At 38.2% G+C, this 23,209-nt stretch overlaps 1 protein-coding gene across 5 annotated transcripts; it reads left to right on the top strand.

Moving 5' to 3' along the window:
- Positions 1-134: 134 nt before the first annotated feature.
- LOC149319223 (DCN1-like protein 2) lies at positions 135-20,348 on the top strand. Of its 5 annotated transcripts, none has more exons than XM_089511317.1 (7): positions 135-379; positions 2,587-2,803; positions 8,648-8,816; positions 10,250-10,380; positions 19,191-19,273; positions 19,424-19,520; positions 19,816-20,348. In XM_089511317.1, exons 1-7 carry the CDS (start codon positions 377-379, stop codon positions 19,893-19,895), a joined length of 780 nt encoding a protein of 259 aa, XP_089367443.1. In that variant the 5' UTR covers positions 135-376; the 3' UTR covers positions 19,896-20,348. The 5 variants fall into 5 exon arrangements, with proteins under 5 accessions (XP_089367443.1, XP_089367446.1, XP_089367447.1 ...); XM_089511320.1 differs by having other exon boundaries at positions 2,402-2,803; XM_089511321.1 differs by having other exon boundaries at positions 2,387-2,803.
- Positions 20,349-23,209: the final 2,861 nt, after the last annotated feature.

Genomic DNA, 23,209 nt, shown 5'->3' with positions numbered 1-23,209 from the left:
GCCGAAACCCGGAAGTTAGAGATTGCGTGTGACTCTATTAAAGTCTATCCTGACGGCGAGGTGCACCATGGGTAACGTAGTCCTTGAGGTCAATGTCAGGCCTTGTTGATTCCCTAATAGTAGTAGCCTTAGCAATCATAGCACTCATTCATCCTTGGTAGAAGGAAGAGACGCGGAGGAGCGGAGGCTTCTGGGTAAAGCCGTGAAGGAAACAGGAGAAGAGGAAAGGGGAGGGGGGAGGAGGGTTTGGAGTGAGGTGAAACACACAAGTCCAGTCAAGGAGGCCCGGTTCGCGCCTGCGCAGAAGGACGCCGTAACAGCGGCGGCAGTGGCGGCGGCAGAGTGAAGTTGGGGGAAAGCGCCGCTGGGAAATAAAATGGTACGTTTAAAAAAAGGGAGGGGGCAGCAGGAGGAGGAGGAGGAGGAGGAGGGGGGGGGGAAGGCGCGCGCCAGGAGCACTGAGGAGAGTCTGCGCCAGGGCATCATCATCATCATCATCATCATCCTCATCCTAAGAAGAAAGGGAGGGGGAGGAGGCGCCAGGGCAACGGTCTTTCGGGCTGATTTTCAGGGTCACCAATATGGGTCTATTCTATTATATGTCTCCTCCTCCTCCTCCATTTATAAGCCTGAGAAAGGGAGTAGGACTAGTAGCAGTAGTACTATAGGAGTAGCAGCAACACCGCCTCCACGTACCTTTCCCTTTTTTGGGCAGGTTGCTCCAGGCTGACCCCTTCCCTCCTCCTCTTTCTCGCCACTTTCTTCCCTGGCTGCGTCCACACTGGGGGAATAATAACCCGGTTTGGCACCGCTTTAAGACTTGGTGTGGCTTAAGGCTATGGAATTCTGGGAGTTGAAGTTTGTTGCATTGTTGCTCCGCTCTGGGCCCCACAACAAACTCCAACTCCCAGAATTCCATAGCAGAGGGCCAGACAAAGGGTTAAAGCGGTGCCAAACCGGGTTATTATTCCCCCAGTGTGTCTGTCTGTCTGTCTGTCTGTCTGTCTATCTATCTATCTATCTATCTATCTATCTATCTAATATACCACTGGGTGATCCTGGGCAAGACACACTCTCTCAGCCTCAGGAGAAGGCAAACACAACCTCCCTGTGGAGGAACATGCCAAGAAAACCCCATGATGGGTTTGCCTTAGGGTCACCATCGTAAGTTGACTTGAAGGCACATAACAACAACAAGCCTAAGGCTATCTTCTGTCCTATATATATATATATATATATATACACACACTTCCCTCTCCCCCAAACACATAAAGCAGAGCTGTGTTGACTCCTAAGAAGCCTCCTCCTGTTCTTAAGGGGGCTGGGGGGCTGTTTTATAGGGCGAGGGATTCATAGGGCACCACAGGAAAGGCAGCTAGGAGCCACATATGTTGTGTTTGTGCTATGAAAACTGCTTCTCCTTCCCCTCTTCTCTGTACAAGGTTTCCTTGGCCATGGACTAAGCCATTTCCATATGCAGTACTGATCCTTAACCTCACTGAAAAGATGTGCCTCTTCTTTTCTCCCACTGCCATCCCTTGAAATGTGTAGATCCTAATTTAGAGGAAGCCGAGTTTAGCACCAAAGCCCCAAATTAGAAGAAGAAACAGCAGAGGTGCTTTCAAAAGAAAAAGAAAGGCTCCTGTTCTACAAAGGCGGCTTGTTAATAAACTCTTGTTAGTTTTTCCCTGCCCCTTGGGGAGCTTAATAACTTGCAAGCCTTTTCCATCCGCCACCACTGTCCTCAAAAAGTGGATCATGAATCAAAACCCATTAGAGGAGGAGCCAAAAAACAAGAACAACAACATCCTCTCTTTAAGAGGAAAGTTTAAATACTTAAATAGAGTTTTGGTTGGTGGATATATCTTGCTAGGATTTATTTTGCAGTATTATTCCTTTCTGATTTCTTACACGGAGCTTGTTCAGATATAGTAGTGAAGTGCAATTTATGTAGTTTACTATAGGAGCAAACCTACATGTGGAAGCCATGTGATTTCTCAATCTAAAGTGGTTTTTATATGGAAGGTTCTATCTTAAAGGAAAGTCTGATGTGGAAATAACCATTGCATGCCACTTGCTCAGATGCTTCAAGGGCCTGTTATCAGTATGGAAATGCAACTAAAACATTATTGCATTAGAAACATGCTGTGGAAGCTCTTTAAAATTGCCTGTTTTGGAATATGTATTTTTAAATTCTTGGCTTATAATGTACAGTATAACAAACTGTTCCAAAAAAACTGTTACGGCGATCCATTGATAGTGTAACTAACAGTGCAGTCCTTTGCTTATTTTCTACTCCAAAAGTAAATCTGTGTAGATTATTCTGTGCTAGGCTTTCTTAACTGGAAAGTTGATTGTTGTGTGTGTATTAAAAATGTACGTATAGATGCTGTCATTTCAGTTTTCAGAAGAAGGTGATGCCTTTAACTACAGAAGAACAAGGATTTCTTGGGGTTATCCTGGAATGAAATTTGTTACCCAGCAGGAGAACTAAACCGTTTTTAAAGATAGGCAGTTGTAATAGAATTCAGAAACAAACCTCTGGATTGGCTTCATTGGCTTTCCTGCTTCTTTTGCATCCCAAAGCACAAACTTAAATCGTCTCAGAAGGACAAGGTCCGCCAATTTATGGCAGTTACCCAGGCTGGTGAAAGGACTGCTATATACTGCTTAATGCAAAATGAGTGGAAGCTAGAAGTGGCAACAGACAACTACTTCCAGAACCCAGACTTGTACTACAAAGAATCCATGAAAATTTCAATAGACAGGAAGAAATTAGAACAATTATATAACAGGTACAAAGGTAAGGCGTTTGTTTCACTTTTTCCCCCTTTGAACTTGATCGCCATTTTAGTTTAAGGCCTGTAGAGGAAGGAGACAGATTGTAATCTGAAACACACATAATAAAAAGTAAACCTCATTGAACTTGGTGGAACTCAGTACTGAAAGAATTCATAGTATTGTGTTGTAAACATAAAAATGTAGCATTTTGTTGCAATGGCTTTTTCATATGTGTCCCAATGAGGTGAGGAAACCTCTTAAACACAAAATTTATATTGCAACATTTCATATGGAACAGTCTTTCTTCAAAATGTAAACAACATGAGCACTAGCAAATATGGTATTGGTGGTAAGGAAAAATAACCACTTGTGTCTGTTAGAAAGTCACTATTAATTTTTAGATGATGGCATGGATATTATGGTATCTGATTCATTACACAAGAAACTTGTGTTAAGTTGCGTATTATCTGCGTTATCACACTGATCCAATACCTCACAGAAATCACTTGGAGCTACAGGTGTAAATTGGATGCTTTTTTATTTGCTGCATTGCTTACAGATGATGTGTTCTCACAGTCACATCAAAATATATATTCCTATTCACACTGGGATGTATATATAGATGCTCATCTCACTCTATATTCTGTTTAAAGCAGCGAAAAAAAGAAATACAGCATTCACGCTTGGATGAATGTTTTTAACTATCGTTCCTGGTCTAGCAAGGGATATATGTAAACCTACTTCTGATTACACATCTTGTTGTTTGGGTGAGTAAGGTCCAAAACACACTGCAGAAATAATCCAGTTTGATTGCCCTATGAATTCTAGGAACTGTAGCTTTGTGAAACATTTAGCCTTCTCTGTCAGAGAGCTCTGGAGCCAATGAACTACAATTCCCAGGCTTCCTTAGCACTGAGCCAGGGCAGTTAAAGCAGTCTCAAACAGTTATTTCTGCCGTGTGTTTTGGACCTATGTTTACCTCTGTCCATTTCTAAGTATTTCCTTTATTTTCAGTTGTAAACTTTCAACTGTAACACATTCTTAACACCTTACTTCTGCTCATGTTGCAGTAAACAACCTGCATGAGATGGCCTTCATCTCAGAGACTATTAATAAAGGAATAAATAACTGGTGGAATTAAATTTTCGAGGAAAAATAGGTATGGAGTATTAGTAGTAATTAATATAGGTCAAATAATTTGGTGTGCTTTTAAAGGTACAATTTTTTGTTTGTTTTCTGCCAATAATATGCTAAAATATTGTAAAAATTTAAGTACATATTACAATAAAACACACAACAATTTATGAATACTATATTAATTTTTTAAGAAAACCATTTAATCAGCTAATCACTGTCTGAATAGAAAGGTCTTTGCTGGCTGACAGAGGGCTATCTTGATCTGAAAGGCATTCCACAGTCTTGGAGTGGTCACTGAGAAAGTTTTTCCCTTTGGTTTTACTACTCATGCCTCCAAAGCAGGGCTGGGGAGTAGGAGTAGAATAAGGAGTGACAAAATATATTTTTTACTGCTTATTCCTGTTATTATATTGTATGTGCAACCACCAAAAAAAATATTTTATTATATTGCACTGGGGTAGGGACTGGGAGGCAAAGAGAGAGATACTTACACATACACACGCCAGCCTTGCAAAGCAATTGGGGCTTTTCCCCAGGGCTGGGGAGTAGGAGTAAGGAGTAATGGAGTAAGACGTTTTTACAGGAGTAGGAGTAACATTAAGAAAATATATCTTACTCTGGAGTAAGATAAGAAGTAACCCCAAAATCACCACTATTCCCCAGTCCTATTCCAAAGCGATGAGACTGAAGGGTTTCTCCTTCAATTCTGAAATCTGGGCAGACCCATATGGCTCAAATGCATGCTTATCATACATTCATGTTTCTGGCTCTGTCAGAAAATCATCATGCAAATTCAGTGGATCTTGGTGATCAACGTGTTTTCTATATATGCAGCTTCACACAAGTGTCTCCAGTTAGTACTCTTCTATGCTTGACATGAGGCCTTGATTCCCTTTCAGGATAAACAGACCCACCAATCCTGAAAGGTAAAAAATTTCTAGGAATGTATTTTTGGCAATTCCTTGTTCTGAGTCTTGTTGCTCATAAGAAAATTGTTCCTGCTAGATCAGGATCCTTATTTTACTATACATTTCTAATAAGCATATCTTACCATGCCTTATTACTAACATGTAGCTTGCTGAACTTGGTGTACCAAGACAGCTCAGAAGAGTCGAAGACTTATCATAGTTGTATGTGTGAATAGAACATTATTGAACTACTTCTTATTTGCAATTTGTTTGAATTTTTCTTCTGTGTCTTATTCTATAACAGTTTAGCACATCTAGCAGTTGTGTTGTTTGTCACTACCAATCACTTTCCTCTGGAACCACAAAACTGTAAGATTTTCTCTCATGACTGAGTCCTTTCCACTTTCGTGTTCCTCTTTCCTTGGCCTCCAATGATAATATGGTTCATCAAATAATTGTTCTTAATTCCTATGTTTTCTTCTGTTTTGTTATTTGTATAGGATGTTGTGTGCCTTCATTATGTCCCCAAGTTATCATATAAACTTTTTCATGATCTTGGCCATTTTTAGTCTTGACCATATTTTTACATTCATGTTTATAGTTTGGTGATGTACAGTTTCACTGAGAGTGAAAGATAGTATTCACACTTATGAATTCCTGAGCCTTGAAAATGTTGTTGCCGCTTGAGTGCATAATCCCTTCTTCTGGTATTCCTTTGTCCTTTTGTTCATTGTTTATCTCTTTTAAGCTGGACTCCTGAGCATACTTACATACACATATGTTGCATAAGTTTGTTTCGTTTAGTATTACTGTACCTTTTTTCTGTCATCAGTGCAACACCTTTTAAACTTAGTAATGAGAGGTTACTTGTAAATGGAAAATTGGTTTTGGTCTCCTGTTACTGCTAAGCAAATAAAGTGGTAAAATCCTGAACACCAACATGTTGTATGGCCGTTTCATTGGATAAGATTGAGATATATTTGTTTCTATTCAAAATAAAATGTCTGTCTGCATTCTAAAGGCACAAGCATTAGAGTCACAAGTTTTTATAATTGTATTAATCAGCTATAGTTTTAGTTTATTAGCAAGCAAAAGGTTACAACAAATGTTGGCTTGTAAAAGCAACATAAGGCTCAGATTTCTTACTTCCTGTTTCATAGGATCAGAATGCATCTTTTTTGTCCCTATTGTTTGATGAAGTATTTTTATAGGGAAGGAGTGGCAAGCAGGCACTGGATGTATGCTTGTTGCAATCTGTCACCTCCAGCCTTTGTCACTGATTCTTTTTCTGGGATAAAACCTAGCCTAGTACTCTTCTGAAAAAGACACTGTTCCCCTGTGCTATCACTTTTTGAAAAATTGTAAGTCCCATACTGGAGTATATGGTATTACAATGCCCCCATGTCATACGCAGGTGCCTTGCGGCTTCCAGCTTATGCTTGGAAGCCCTGCACCATTCAGTGAATGGTGCGCATGCCCAAAGCACTCACACCACTTCGCCACCGTGTGCAGAAGCCCCATTATCCGCAATGGGACTCAAGCATAGGCGGAACTTGCCCTATGCACCGGGGTCCGGAACGGATCCCCTGCGTAAGGCAAGAGCACTGTATACTTGTTTGTTGAAGTAAAGCTATGAACATAAGTTACAGAAGTTGCCAGTTACAGTTGTACCTGCTGTCCTCTGAGTCTGTTACAGGTCTGTTACATTAATGTAATAGAATGAGAAGGGCATTTTGAAGATATCTATGAAACTGCATTGGACCTCACCATTGATTGTGGTGGGTAGGGGTAGTGGGAATTATAGTCCAAATAACATCTAGAGGGCCACAGGTGGACTTGCTTGATTTATAATTTAGCTTATATTTAATTTAGTATGTCCAAAGATTTCGTATTATGCAAATGCATGTAGACAACAGCGTAAAAGTAAGATTATTAAAACATTCTTAAAATACATTAGTTGAGTGACAGCTCTTACAAAAAAACATTAGTAATGTCTTGGAGTATTAAAGACATTTTTAGTTTTACTTACTCTTAGTTCACTGCCATAAAAACTGGACATTATGTAGCGGGCATTCAGGGGAAATGACTGGTTCTTTTCCTCTTGTATTATGGTGATCTGCAAATCAGTTACTCCTTAAATTAAGCAAAGTCATTAGAAAGTAGACTTTAGAGGACATTTGATATGCACCTGCACTTAAGTGCTTCAGTGGCAGGATCAGGAAAGCGTGAACCTTATAATTAGAAAATGGTCTGCACATGACTGTCTACTAATACTTTCTTACAGTAATCATCTGGGTTTTTTCCTGTCCTCTTTAAAAAGTGCTGGTGTACTACATCTCAAAATTTATTTTGCCACTTGTCCCCATCTCAGCCAGCCCTCATGCTATTGGTTTCACAAAAGCCCTGATTCTGTTAGCACCCTCATTTTCTGTCTGCGTTCCATGGCATTCCTTCTCTTTTTACCCCTGCACAAATGTTTGCACCCTCTCTGTTTCCCTGTTCCAGAAGTCTCTCTCTTGATAACCACACTTTTCTCTATGCAACTTGTAATGCTTTTCTGTTGTCTTAGTGCCAAAGGGGTCCTGTTGTCTGATGTGTCTCCTTAAATCTTTCTCATGGTTCTTTGCTGCTAATAATAGGATGGGCAGAAACAAATAAAGGTTGTTCTCTCTCTTCCAATAATTAAGTTCCCGGGGAGTTTCATGTAAAAATTGGCTGGCTAAAACTGCTGCCAACTCTTATCTCACACACTGAATACAGGGAGAAGAGAACTAGCATAGATGTCCATGCATAGTTCTCTTGCATTTGGTTTTAAAACTAGGTAAACAACACTTTCCACATTTTCAGCTATCAGAAAATTAAACCATTTTGGGATAGGTGAAGGTTTCTCAGAAAAGGTGTGGCAATTCTTGTGAATTGCTACTCTTTTTTTTTTTTATTTAAAGAAAGTTTTCTCACCATTTCAAGTCCAGTAATTAGTAACTAGGCAGACCACAATGTTTCTCCACAGTTTCTTAATTGGAATGATGCTATGTCAATATGTAGTATTACTCCAGAGACATTAAGGGGTGAACATTGTGGTTGTCACAGTGCTTCTTTCTGGAATGATGTTGTATCATGTATCGTCATTTCAAAGAAGGCATTATCAGGAACTTTGACAGTCTGCCCTGCCCTGTTACAGTTTCATTCTGCTTAGAATAGTTGGAAAACTTTGTTTAAAGTAGTAGGGGATGGGACAAGGACTGCAACAGCTTTTCTGGTAAGCCACCTTAACATCGTTTCTCAACACTTTAATGTTCTGCTGGTCATCAAAATGCCCCTCAAGTTTCTGTTACCTTTCCCTCTATAACTTGCACCCCCCAGCTTGCCAAGAAAATATCCACCAAAGACTGCATCAGTAGAACATAGTGGGTTTGGAATGTGCCTTAGACTTAAGTGGGGAAAGGCAACAAAAATGGTATCTGGAGTATCCCCAGGGAAATACAAATAGGGAGAGTACTACACTTTATCTCCATATCTTGTGTTACACTATTATCTTTTAAAATGCATCTAGCACTATGCTGAAGATGATTCGTTTACAAAGAAATAGGCCTTTGTTATATTCACATCAACCATTAATTCCCATTATGGTTTTATTTATATGTGCATATTTTCATGCAGTAATATTTGAAGCTGCTTTGTTATTCAAGGAAAGGAGTAAAGTTTTAAAAAATTAAAGTTTGTACAATAATTGGATAAGAAATCAGGATGGCTTGTGATGAAATATGCTTGACAAGTTATTAATGTAAAACATGATTCTTTTTGTTTGTTTTTAAATACAGATCCACAAGATGAGAATAAAATTGGCATTGATGGAATTCAACAGTTTTGTGATGATTTAAGTCTAGACCCTGCTAGTATCAGCGTTTTGGTCATAGCGTGGAAATTCAGGGCAGCCACTCAATGTGAATTCAGTAAAAAAGAATTTGTAGATGGCATGACAGAATTGGGGTGAGTATGGCTACTTTTAACAGGACTTCCATTTTCTCTTAATAGGCCAAAAGAAACTTCCTGAACAATTTAAATGTGCATTCTTAGTAATTGCCTTCTTTAATTCATATTGTCCTCCTTATACTCAGATGACCTGAGCTGCATTCCAAAGAAGCATTTGTTGACAAAGAAACTGTGCATGTATCCGGAGCTTTCTTTGTAGCATTTACATCCAAAGCTCCTATAGCAAAGAAAGTAAGCAACTTTTTAAATTGAACAATGACTTGTCTAATTTCTCTGTGGGAACTGTCACAGTAAGAGCTACAAAAAAATGCTCTGAGCCATGCACATGATTCCATTATTTGTGTGTGAAAATATTAAACAGTTAAGGCTTTCTGTAGAAAGGATAAAACAGTTCCCAGTCTCTGCGTCTGGCTTGTCCCCTTCCCGTAAGTCCATATTTAGAGATTTTCTTCTTAAAACTCAGAATATACTTTTTAGTAGTTGGATCATGACCCAAATCGCATCAGTTACAATGGGAAATAAGTAAAATCATCATTGGGTCCTATTCTGTATTATGTACACCAGAGAGGTTTTGTTGAGCTTTTTTAAAAAAATATGAAACTTACACAGAAGAAGAAGAGTGAAGCTTGCCATATGTGTGCTTTGATTTCTGGTTGGACACAATATGCTTCATCACAATCACACTTTAAACTTCACAGAATAAATAATTCAGTCACAGTCTAAACAGATCAACAGCACCTGAGGGAAAGAATTTCTGTACACAGGCCAAAAATATTGGAATTATGTCTAATCAGGGTAGATTGTCTCTGAATACACAAGTAGTATCTCTGTGAGCAACTAGGAAATTAAACCAAAATGAATAGAGCTGGAGCCAAATCCCACTTCTTCCACACACCTACTTGCTGACACTTCACTAGTTGAGTCATGATTGGAGCATTTTCAAGAGAAATTATTGATCTCAACAGGACACCTTTCTCTGCATACCAGCTTCTCCCCATAAGACCGTCATCCTGATAAATATCCTGGTAAATATAAGTTTGTGGACATGCATTTACCTAGATATAGTTCTGCTCTGTTTTACATAGTTTTATTTTTAGTTTTACTGGTTTTACCTGTTTGTTAGTTAGAGTTCAGAAGAAAGGGAATTTTAAAAAGTACTTTCACTTTTTTTATCTACCGCAGCAGCTGAATGAACAACTGTGGAATAGTTCATACTCTTGAGTTATGTTAAAATTGTCATATCAGTTAGCTTTAACCTGATCTCTACTTTATATCTGAGTTCCTTAATTTTGTAATAAATGCTGGTGGTATTTTTAAAAGGTCAGTTACCATGAATGATGGGCATATATTTGTAAATTTATTTGCTGTGCTTTAAATAAAAAAAAATGAGTTTTTAAATGTCTTAATACGGATAATGTTTTTTTTACCAGGTGTGATACCACTGACAAACTAAAGGCTCTTTTGCCGAGATTGGAACAAGAATTAAAGGATCCAATGAAATTTAAAGATTTTTATCAGTTTACCTTTAACTTTGCTAAAAATCCTGGACAAAAAGGTTTAGGTGAGTTCCTTATAAGGTGAACAGAGAAGTCAGTCAATAGTGTTTTAATAACCAGCTTTTTCTTACTGTCATCATTGCCATGAAAGTTTGCAAAACCATTCTTATTAATCAGTCATTCTACCTGATTTAAAAGAAGAAACATCTAGCCATATAATGCAGTGTCAATGGTTCACTATCAAGTGAATATTTCACTAATTCTTCTAGAAGGGATACATTCTACTTAAAGCAGTACCTGATGTTGTTTATTTAGTAAGTTATTTTATATGCTCCTTTTCTGCCAAAAATGATGTTCAAAGTTGCTAACAAAGTTAAAATGAAAAGAAAACCTCATTAAGGCCCAGATACAGTCTTTAAATTATGTTATGTTACCAATCAAAAATTTCCATTCTTTTAAAAATATTTTATGTATAAATATGTTCCATTGGCCTAAATTTACAGATTTGCAGATTTGCTAATGAGAGGAATCCAGTTTCAATCCTCCCAACAATGCAAATGGTTGTTCAGAACAAAGCTAATCAATAGTTGGACTATATTTTTATTTATTTCCTATATATTAAATTTATTTATAGTAAATTTACATCATGATTTTGTAGGGAAAATATCCACTGCAAACAGTTTACAATATCCTAAAATAAAGCCATTGTGATCTAGTGGTCTAATGTTGGACTATGACTCTAGAGACCCTGCCCAGATGTGAAAACACTCAGGGTGACATTGGGCATGTCACACTCTCCCAGCCACAGAGAAAGGCAAAGGCAAACTCACTCTGAACAAATCCTGCCAAGATTGGTTCACCTTAGCATCACCATAAGTCAGAAATGACTTGAAGGTACACAATAACAAAGCACAACAATCTACTAAAACAGAATAGATAGAACAATAAATAAAAAACACCCTCCCTCAATAATGATGTATGTTTTTACTGTCCCCTGAAAACTGAACAATCAAAGATGGTATCTGAATTTCTTGGTGAAGAAATGTACATCACAAATTGGTTGCCATGATTGAAAAAGCCTGTTTGTCATTCCCACCAACTGAATTTTTTCTTGGAAAGAAGATAACAAGAAGGGAAAAAAATAATTCCTGGGAGATCCTGGTCCTTGAGCATTAAGTTTAGAGAGGGAACCAATGCATGAAACCAAATGAGCACAGAATACTTGCTGCAGGAATTTTGTTGAGTAAAAGGTTTGTTTATATATTTGTAATAGGAATGTAGAAAGCGTAGACCACAAGCAGCCTCTAGATCCCTTTTTTGTGGTTTCCAAAGTTTTTTTAAATGGTTTGATATACAGATCAAAATTGCCTGAAACAAACAAAGCCCCTCTAGTTTGTAGACGTGGGGGGAAGCCCCATCCTCCCCACCTTTTATCACTGTTTGGTCACTGAAATAAAGGGGAAAGAAGATATTTTTGTATGTTCCTGGGGATGTGGCCTCAGTCCTGCTGCAGTTACTACCTCTGCCCAAGGTCTCTATGGTTTTATGGGCATGCTTCCGGTTTACTCTGTCCAGATGTTCCCCACCCAGCACATGGTTTGCCTGAACATGCTTCCTTCTACACATAACTCACCCTTCTGCAGTGGGAAATGTTAATGTGAGCTATCAATTAGTAAGTGATCTTTGTATTTCTGAATATGAGCCAGTGGGACAGATATAGAACATGTCTTAATTCCAAATAGTTCACACTAAATGTATCTGTAGGAGGTCAGTAAGACAGATAAAAATGCAGTCTATAAGATCAACGTTTTAGGTGCAGGCATTTGTGAGAGTTGTATTTAGTCTCATTCCTTGCTTATTAGATGACTTCTTTCGGAGGCTTTGCTCATTAACATGCTTAATCCAATGTTAGTCTGAACTATAGTAGACTCATGAAATCAGTGGAACGTACCTAAGTGGTGGTGAACCTATGGTACACATGCCATTTTTAGGGCACACAGAGGGCATGCCTGTTGCTCCTCTTCCCCATCATCCCAGGCCTTCCGCTGTCTCTGGAAGGTGGAAATCCCACCCCCAGAAGGCAAATGTCCTGTCCCTTCAGAGGTCCTGCCCCCCCAGCACCAGTGCAGGAACACCTTGGAGTTGGAGCATTCAATCTCGAAAAGGTTCGCCATCACTGACTTAGAAACTCTTGTTATTTCTAAGTAATATTGAGTTTATTTAGGAGTTTACAGCTGGATTTTAAGCCATGGGGTGTTATATGAAAATATTAAAGGTTAAAATAGCAACTATTAAAAAATAAAAAAAAACTATTAAAAATCTGAGAAATAGCAATAGCAAGTACAGTGCACTCGCGTCATATGTAGGCACAATATACGTGGCTTTCAGCATATGCTGAAAGCCACTCTAGAAGAAGCCTTGGCGCACCCTGGAAGGGGTAATGGCAAGCTCCATTATTTTTAATGGGGCTCGAGCATACGCGGAATTTCCCTTACGTGGGGGGGGGGGTGTCCAGAACGGATCCCCAGCATAAGGGAAGGGCCCACTGTACATTTCTATACCGCTTATCAGTGCACTAATGCACTCCATAAGCAGTTTACAATGTGTAAGCTAATTGCCCCAATAAGCTGGGTACTCATTTTAGCAAACTCCGAAGAATGCAAGCCTGAGTCGAGCTTGAGCCATTGGCTGATATTGAACTCGCAAGCTTGTGATTTGTGAGTGAGTGATGGCAGTACAGGCATTTAACCACTGCACTACCAGGGCTCATCAAGATCTGCAATAACACCCAGCTCATCAACATAATGGATTTTAATTTAATGTTACTATGAGTCAGTACTCATAACAGTTCTAGAATTGTCCAGTATAGTACATCTTTCCAGTGGAGAAGAAAATTTTGAACAGCCTTTTTGCACATACAGTCACTCAAGCCATGATCCAGTTGGAAGTTTTTGCCAAAATATTTCCTAGATATAGTGCATTACAAATAACAACCTATTATCTCAGCTGCAGTCAACAGGCTAGCCATGCTTATGACTACAGCCTTTTATTTCATATTATTATTATTATTATTATTATTATTATTATTATTATGCTTTATTTACATAAATTCTGGAAGATACGCACCCTCATGTGTCAATTGCTTGGTGGGAGACAGCATGCATTGTTGTGTCAACTTTAGGCAGAATAGTCTTCTAAATTCTTATGAAGTATTTCCTGTATTTTGCAACACATGAATGTGGAATTTCCAAAGAGTGAATTCATTTTTTAAACATTCAAAACATTTTGGTAATGTATATCTCAATAAAAAATTTAATGCGAGTTATATGGCCTAGGGAGCCAGTGTGGAATAAGTGGTTTGAGTTTTGGACTATGGCTGTAACCAACCATGGTCTGAATCCCTGCTCAACTGTGGAAACCCACTGCGTGACCTTGAGTGGAATCACATACTCTTAGTCTAAGAGGTAGACATTGGCAAACATCTGAATAAATTTTGCTAAGGAGGTTGAAATCAGCTTGAAGGCACAGAACAACAATTTCTATTAAGCTCATTACTAAATATAGAAAATTATATCCTAATTGTGACATGTTGAAATCATCATCCTTTCTGAAAAAGCTTTTAATAGTTTCTTTTACTTTGTATGTTGCAAATAATACTAGTACATGAACAAGTTTTTGGTAGTTACTCTTAGTTGAAGTTGGAAAATGTACTGGTAAATTGAGCAGTGAGTCTTCGTAGTTTTTATGCAGTGTTTCCAGACCTCTGAGATTGCTACCAGACTGCAACATGGTCCCAATCCGATTCCCATGAATCAAAAGTTGTTGATTCTCAGATGGGAACAATTTCAGTAGTTTCTTATGGCTTCACCATCAGTCTGGATAGAGTTGTTATGTCTTAGTAGGAAAAGCTTCATTTGATAAAAGAATTAATGCAGGTTTTTTTACTGACAAATTAATTGAATTTTCATTCTGAAATATTTTCAAGATCAAAATTTTGAATTACAAGTCTGCTATAATATTTTATATTTCCAAAAAAGAGGACTTAAACATATAGAATTCTGTAGTTACTGCAGAAATGCATCATATAAAAATATTTTTCTAATTGAAACACCCCTTCTGAGAAGGGGATTGTGTTCTAACTCAGCTGTGCAAATTATTTAAACATAACTACTTACTATGGTAAAATGACACATTTAGCAGATTTGTCATTCATTGTGATTGCTCATGAATAAAGATAGTCTAATTTTAAGTTTGGCTTGTCTCAAATTGACATGTCAGCATGCACATGGTCTAAGAAGCAGCAGCAGAAATGACAAGTTTTCAGCTAATTTTCAAAACACAGATCTTCTTCTTAAGTTAATCTAACATGCCAAAGGAATGCCAGCCTTATCTTAGAGGCTCAGACAGGAGAGCTGTGAATGTCATTGGTGAGAGCTTACAAGATAAACATGTACTATCTTGAGAAGGAAATATTTGTGTTCATGCACTGGGAATCATTTATGTATAGACATACCAACTGGGATAGTTGTTTCCAGTTTAACATTGTCTCACAAAGCTGGGAATAAAGACAGGCTCTATGTATACTTGTCCATAATAAATATACTAGAGAAAGCAATAGGATAAGCAGACATAACACAGAATCAAATTTACTTGTTAGATGCCTTAGTGTTAGTATAGTAAGTGAAAGAAAGCAGGTTTAAAGAAAGAAAGCCCCTACCTTCATGAAAAATCAGATTTGTAAATAGCCAAACATGCTGATGACCCATAGCAGCTAATTGTTTGGAGATGACATATAGTATAGACATGGGACTGACACAACTGCTAGAGGCAGAACGAAACCAAGGTCTTTATTTATGAAAGAGAATAAATGTTTGCTCTTTAAATAGTATCTTATAGCTGCTTAAACATATGTAGATTAGATATGCTTAGTTACCATTCTTATAGCAAGAGGGTTTCTCCAGCTGATAATGCCTCAGTAGGTTTTCCCTCAGACCAGATTTTCTTAAAACTATTCCAGCTAGTCACAGCCAGGAACAGATGGTGTTCAGCAGTCTTCTTGTTGCTTCTGGCTTCTAGGATGTTTCAGTTTCAAGGACTCATGCTAAAGCTCCCTCTACTCAGATCTCTGCTTGAAACCTGCACATGTTGGGCTATGCTGTCTGCTTGACACTTTGCTACTGCTTCACAGCAAGGCTTCCTGCATATCTCAGGTGATCTGGATTTCCAATCTCCTCCCAAAAGAGTTCTCTCAGGCTGACTTTATTTTTCTTCTGTTTATTGAATTTATCCTGCCCTTCTCATGGTAGTAACAATAAGGATAAAAGTGGAATAGACATACCTATTAAAAAGTCTTCTGCACAGCCATTTATCATCAATTGCTTTTCAAAATAATAATATCTTTATATGCTTGTAGAAGAAGAGGGAAAACAGGGCTGTTTCACTGCCAGGCAGCAGCCACCAGGAATATATTTTCCTGTAATAGATGGGCCTGTGACAATGATGTGACTTAGAGAAAGCCTTTCCCTGACAATATTAAAACCTGGGTAGGCTCATATAGGGAGATAATGGGATTTCACATAGTTTGGACCTAAGCTTCATAGGTTATAACCTGCACACTGAATTCTATTCAGAAACAAACTGGTAACCAATGAAGCTGTTTCAACATGTCTCCTGTAACTTGTCTTGTTCACAACTCTAGTTGTATCATTTTTGACTTGTTGAAGTTGTTAAACAGTAATGTTTTCAAGGCAGCTCCACATACATTATGTTACAGTAATCTAAATGGGATGTAATTAAAGCAAGCGTCACCATAGTAGATCTAACATCTCCAGGAACAGACACTGTCGTTGCATTAGTTTTGACTGCAAATGCACGTCCAATCAGTGCTCAAATGTCAGCAGCCAGGACTAAATCCAGGAGTACATCCAAGCTACAAACCAGATTTCAGGAAAAGTGTAACCCCATCCAACATAGGCAGACTCCCTATTACCTAATCCACTTTTTGACTGACCAGGAGAACCACTGTTTTATCTGGATCATGCTTTAGTCTGCTCACTCTCACCAAGTCCATTAGTGACATAAAACAAGAACTCTTTTCTGATTTAATTAGAAGGAGAAATAGAGTTGGGTGTCATCAGCATACCAGTGATACCAGATCTCAGAACTTCAAATGACCGCTCCTACCTTGATAATAAGCAGCTAGTAATTTGGTATTAACTATTACCTTTAACTCAGGTCAACACAACTTGATAGTAAGTAGGGGCCAAAATTAAAATAGACTTCTTCGGGGTGCATAGATTCTTCTGCCTGGCCCTCTCCTCAGGAGAAAGCTGAGCAGCAGGAGAGCCTTTCCTGTCCTTCTCCCCCTCCACCCAGACTTCTCCTTGGGAGAAGGCCGAATGACAGAAGAGCCTTGAGGGGCGAGTGTTTGCGCCTCTTCTTCCTCTGCAACCCAGCCTTCTCAGAAGAAAGCTGGGTAAAGGTGGACTTTTGCAGGGTGAGCATTTCCCGTCCTCCAGCCATCCTTCTCCTTAGGAGAAGGCCAAGCAGTGTGGGTGTTCGTCCTCCTCTTCCACCACCTGGTCTTCTCTTCAGGACAAAGCAGGGCAGTGGAGGAGCCTTGCAGCACAAGCATTTACCTGTCTTCCTCCTCCACCAGCTGACCTTCTCCTTGGGAGAAAACCAAACAGTGGAGGAGCCTTGCAGAGTAAGTGTTTGCCTGTCCTCCTCTTCCTCCACTGCCTAGCCTTCTCCTCAGGAGAAAGCCAAGTGGCAGAGGAGCCTTGTAAGGTAAACATTTGTCCTTCCTTCGCCTCCTCTGTATAGCCATCTCTTTAGGAGAAGGCCAAGCGGCAAAGGAGCCTTAAATTTGTTCCACATCCCTGCAGACCACCCAAAATCCTTCAGCAGGTGCATGCAGCCCCCAGGCCATATGTTGTGCCAGCCTGCTTTAACTGTTTAGCCAGTCCTATGCTGGCTACTTGGATGAGCTGGTATGCATTTGATGGCTCTCAGCTCTCCAAGGATCCTGTCTACATCCTCAGGCTACATAAGCTGAAATATATCCAGTAACACAGAACAAGCAGAAATCAAGGTTATAGCTTTTATATATTGTAAAACCCAATATGGGTTTGAATGATTTTGTTTTTAAGGTGTTGTGTGCAAATTGTTCACAGAACCCATTCTCTGTGTGCTGGTTTATTCTCCCTTCAGCCACCAGCCTGCTTCCCCATCTGCTTTCAAACTGCAACCATAAACTGTCTCCAGTATTTAATTTTATTTATAGCTGGCCTTATTCCCAACATAGGGTCCAAGTTGGTGCGCAGCATAGGTTAATATGAAGTGCAGATAAAATACAATGATTACAGTTTAAAAAATAAAGCAATTTTTTCCTATTAAAACCACCAATGTAAAACCACTGTTTAAAACAGTGTAAATTCATTTTTTTAAAACACCAATAATAAGAATAAAAGTGCAGCACTCCCTCCCTTAGAAGATCTTTCTGTAACAACCAGTTAATTGCCAAAAGCTGGTGTGAATAAAAAGGTATTTGCTTCTTGAGGTAGAAAAGCAGAAAGAGGACCAGTATGCAGATGCAGTTTCACAGCTTGGGAGCAGCAACTAAGAAGGCCTTCTCATATGTCCTCACCAAATATGTGACAGTAGTATTTAGTAAAATCCTTCCCCTGAGGATCTTAAAAATTTGGGTAGGGTTATATAGGGAGGTGTAGTGTTTCAGATTGTCTGGACCAAAATTGTATAGGGCTTTATAAATCACGCCCAACAATAAACCGTACTTCATACCATTCAAACTACAAACTGACTTGTGACTAACTGATCTTTATCAAATCTCTTGGTAAAAATCTTTGTCCAGTCATGTTTTTGATAGTCTTTAAACAATACCATTTTTGATACGTATGTCACTGGCAGATTTATAGTTTTGTCTCATTAAGATATAATAATATTCCTGGGTTCATAGTGCGTGTTGTGTGCCTTCAAGTCATTTCTGAATTACAGTGACCCTAAGGCAAACCTATCACAGGGTTTTCTTGGCAAGTGCCTTTAGAGGGGGTTTGTCATTGCCATCCACTGAGGCTGAGAGTGTATGACTTGCCGACGCTCACCCAGTAGGCTCACATGACCAAGTAAGGATTTTAACCCTGCTATCCAGAGTCATTGTCCAATGCTCAAACTACTACACCATGCTGGCTCCACCATGGCTTAATAAGACATGTTTTATTTAACCAACAAATAAATTTGAGCCTACTTGCATACCTTAACCCTTGCTGACTGCCTTTGGCACTTTGATACTTGTACCTAAATCTACAGTTTTCTATATTGTTTCAAATGGCAAATTGTGATTTAATGTTGGTAAATGACATAATATCATTGTAGGTTAATGTCAGTCACTCATAATGGTGGGTTGAGTTACATTTGTAAGTATTATTTGGAAGTAATGTTTCTAAATATGCCAGCATTTCTTAAGGTTAGTAACTTGAAGAGATTTCCCGCTCCCCCCACTTTTTTTTCTTAAATGAATTACTAGAATTTTAAAATGAATATTGTTTTGTTTTTAATGTAAGAAATATTGTTTACTTTTAGAATTTAAAGAAGAGTGATTATATAGAAGCACAAAGGAAATACAAAAAGTACGTGGGTGTACATATGTTGAAAAGTATATAGACTGAATTATTTCTCCAAAAGTATTTAACAAAACACGATTTCTTATCCAAATAAGATGGAGGAACATCTAAAAATTTAACTTTTTAGAGACACATTTTTCTTTGGATTCTTCATAAATTGTCTGTTTCATTCTTTTTATAGTAAGAGGTCTAAAATATGATTCATACAATCATGCTATGTTTATATCTTTCAGATCTAGAAATGGCAATTGCATATTGGAATTTAGTCTTATCAGGAAGATTTAAATTTTTAGACCTTTGGAATAAATTTTTATTGGTAAGTACATTTTGCATTATATTTCACAGAATCAGTTGAACACTTGATCTTTTCCCTTTAATTTAATTCTAATCATTTTGCTCAGCGTTTTTACTCAGGTATTATACAGTATTTGAAAATTGCTTATGTTAGCTTGTTTTTCTTGCATAGGAGCATCATAAAAGATCTATTCCCAAAGATACTTGGAATCTTCTTTTAGATTTTGGAAATATGATTGCAGATGACATGTCAAACTATGATGAAGAAGGTAACTCATGGGGATCTTCAAAATGAATTACAGTTGTCTTAAAGTAATATTGTCCATGAACACCCACCCCGGGGATTGGATGGAAATGTGGTCAGACTTAAGAGTAAACCCAACTAAGTCAATGTGGTTTAATTCTACTAAGCGCATTAGTCTGGATCCAACTCAGTTAATTTTATGTGAAGTGTTTTCATATGACTAAAATATGTTGAGATTTGAACAGATAATTGCATTTAAAGATAAAATTGTTTCAAGATCATGCAAAGTTTTGATTAAAAAACTATTTGACTCTTCTTAGGAGCGTGGCCTGTTCTAATAGATGATTTTGTGGAATATGCACGACCAGTAGTCACAGGAGGAAAACGTAAAGCTTCCTAACTATAGACTCTTCTTAGTGGACTTAAATTTGCAGTCTGAACTGCATCAGGTAATGAAGACATTTTGGCCAATAACTGTGCACACTGACACTGGTTTCAAAAGTCGTGGTGGGATGCCACTGACAAAATGGAAATCACTACTTCTGCTTCAAGAAAATGATGGCTGACTCATGGACACTGCAAGATGAAATTCAGAAGATAATCCAGGCTGTTTGTAGGATATTGGCTTCAATTATTGTATTGGTTGTATCATATAGGATGTAGATCTTGCATGATTTTATACTTTGGAGAAGTTTAACTAGAGGCCATTTTAGTAAAGGTTTTGACAGCACAGCATGCATTTCAGTTCAATAACCCAGGGTGAACACCAGCAGTTACATAATTACAACTGTATTATATTGTACTTATATTAAAAGCAGTATTTGTGGTATATAAATTAAATCCCTAAATAAAATGTGTTGTGTGTGGTATTTTATACAAATATAAAAATTGTTAAAGTCATGATGTAAAAGATTTATTGACATCTCTCTTCAGCTCCGTGCCAAGATTCTAGATGTAAAGAGAGGCCAACAAGATCCATTTTTTAAAAGCCTGATTTTCTCATTTTTTAACTGACCTGTATAAGTTGGTCCTTTGCTTCAGCAATGTAGCAACACAGTGCTTTTTGTTGTTGTTAACTGCCCTTGAGTTGATCTCAAGTCATGGCAACCCTATGGATGAGACATCTCCAATGTTAATATGCTGAATTTAGAATTAACCAAAAAAGTTTTGGTATTTTGTTAAACTGAATATTGTAGATATGTTATGAACGTGCTTTAGCACAAGTGAAGATCATTTTAAATTCCACTGATCTCCATAAAAGTGAAGCGTGCCTTTGTTTAATTCTCCCATTTGAAATGAAAGTTTCTCAAAAGGATTTAGTAGTGTAAATCTATTTAGGTTTACTGTGAAGTAAAAGGCAATGCATTCACTGGGCCTTACACTTATGATCAGAACTATAGCCAGCATTCTACTTTGCATGTGAAGCATTCCAAAATGGGTAGTTGAGAACTAATGGTTTACTATACATCTGAATTCTCTGAAGATGCCAGCCACAGATGCTGGCGAAACATCAGGAATAAACTCTTCTAAAACATGGCCACATAGCCCAACAAACCCACAAAAAACTATACATACCGGCCATGAAAGCCTTCGACTTCACATAATGGTGTACTGTTACATCAAGACTCAGAAATGAGTTTCAGTTTGACCTAAAATGGGATGCACCAGTAACAGAAACATTTTCTTACTCTAGGTTTTTAAAAATAAAATTGAAAAAAGAGAATTACAAAATGCAAAGCAGTAATGTTCATCCTGTAGAAAGTGGATGACCTTAGCCAAAGTTACCTTTCTCACACCTGCATGCCTTCTAAACTTTCCACTTCTGCACAGCTGTCAAAATTACAGGAACCTTGCCCTTCCTTATAATTGATTGTACTAAAGAAAGAAAATAAGAAGGAAAGGGTAAGCCTTAACTTAGGCCTGATACAGGCAGGCCAAAATAAAGCTGCTTTGAGTCACTTTGCAAGTATGCTGTTTAAATGATACATAATAATAATAATACGTTTTATTTATAGACCGCTATTCCGCAATGATCATAGCGGTGTACAGTGAAAATTGTAATACAATACAAAAGGTGACAGTTAAAGGAGGGAGAAGTCTCGTCCTTCAGGCAGTCCCTGATGTTGCTGGGTCTGCCTGATGGCTCCCTCTTAGGCCGAGATGACATGCATCCTATGAGTTCAGAAGCCGCACCAAACCCATGCTCCAGTCCTAAGGACTGGAATGCAGCTTTGGTTGCAGCTTCCAGACTCTTAGGACGCATGCATAATTGAAACACCATACCTCCAAAGTGACCTGAAGCAGCTGTATTTTGGCCTGCCTGTGTATAGGGCCTATGGTCTTCATGGTGTGAACTGGGTTAATATAGCACTTGTGGGAGAATGCACACACTTTCTGTGCTGGTTCGAAAACAGGCAACAACATGTAATTCCAGGCAATGCTGCATAAAAATGGCAAGTTTTACTTTTATATTAAGGGTTGAGAATATCGACTGTGTTCTGCATGACTAAAACTCATGTTTAGTGAGAAGTGTGGGAACTGCATGTAGCTTATCATTTATCCCACCACTAGATGCCAGTATGTTATGTAGTGGACCTCTTTCATTCTGATGGCCTGGCAGTTAGGCTATAATCTATGAAGTACTACATTCTCAGAAGAGCAGCCAGCTACCTTGAAACATTTTGCCAGAACTATAATAGTATGTGCCATTACTTTTATTCAGATGGAATCTACAGCAGAGAAGACCCAAAAAGGCTACAGTGGAGTTGAAATTCCTTGCAAACTCTACAACATATAAACGTCTAATTCTTAAATGTTCATGTTTTAATTATTTCTAATAGCCAGTCACCCTTATTGACCACTTTTTAATCCAAGTGTTACTGCCTTTTACAATGTGGTAAATTACATGTATTGCACATTGAATCAAAACATCTTAGAGGCATGAAATGGCTTTGATAGAGTTGATGTGCTTGGTGTACTTTGACATGGTGCTGGCTACCACCATCTGTTATTTTGTTCCTGGGACCTCAGAGTATATAGCGTAGGCAGTATTCCAAAAATTAATGCTTAGCTGAAACTGACCTAAATATTTTTACATTCCTTTGATATATCAAGGGGTTTGGATCATCATGGGGAGCCTACAGTTGATCGTAGCATGAAGTGGTAACCAATGGTGACTGGATACCTTAAATACATTCTATGTATTGTGTGAGTGAAACATTTTGCTCTGATGTTTGTGTGTTCTCTGTGCATGTGACTAAGTATTCACTTGCAATCAGTATAGTGTGCTAGCTAATTTACACAATCCTTTATAAACATCAGTCAAATGTATTGTTTTAAAACAAAAAATCATCAAAAATGAGCAGAGAGTGCTTATAATGTAGTGGCAATCTCAATTTTACTCCTCATCTAAACCTGAAGAATATCATAGAGCAAGTGAGACTTGTTCCATACCAGGCAAATTCATCATTATTCAAAACAAATCTTCGAAGCAAATCCATATGTCCATACAGCAGCTGTATGCACTAGATGTGTGACAACTGTACAGTGTTAAAAGCTATAGGTCTGTTACTACCTGGTGAAAGGAATGCTTTTAATCAGTGTTGTCAAAATGTGCTTTCAGTGCCAATTTTTCTTCACAAGACATAGAATGAAGGTTACCAGTATTCTTGCAGCAGTTCATATGCTTGGTTACTTTCCTGAAAAGGTAATCTA

This window comes from Sceloporus occidentalis, unplaced genomic scaffold (assembly GCF_023333645.1).
Source record: "Sceloporus occidentalis isolate IW3139 unplaced genomic scaffold, rSceOcc1.0.p SCAF_2, whole genome shotgun sequence".
Classification (NCBI taxonomy): domain Eukaryota; kingdom Metazoa; phylum Chordata; class Lepidosauria; order Squamata; family Phrynosomatidae; genus Sceloporus; species Sceloporus occidentalis.
This window is presented reverse-complemented; position numbering and strand designations above follow the sequence as displayed.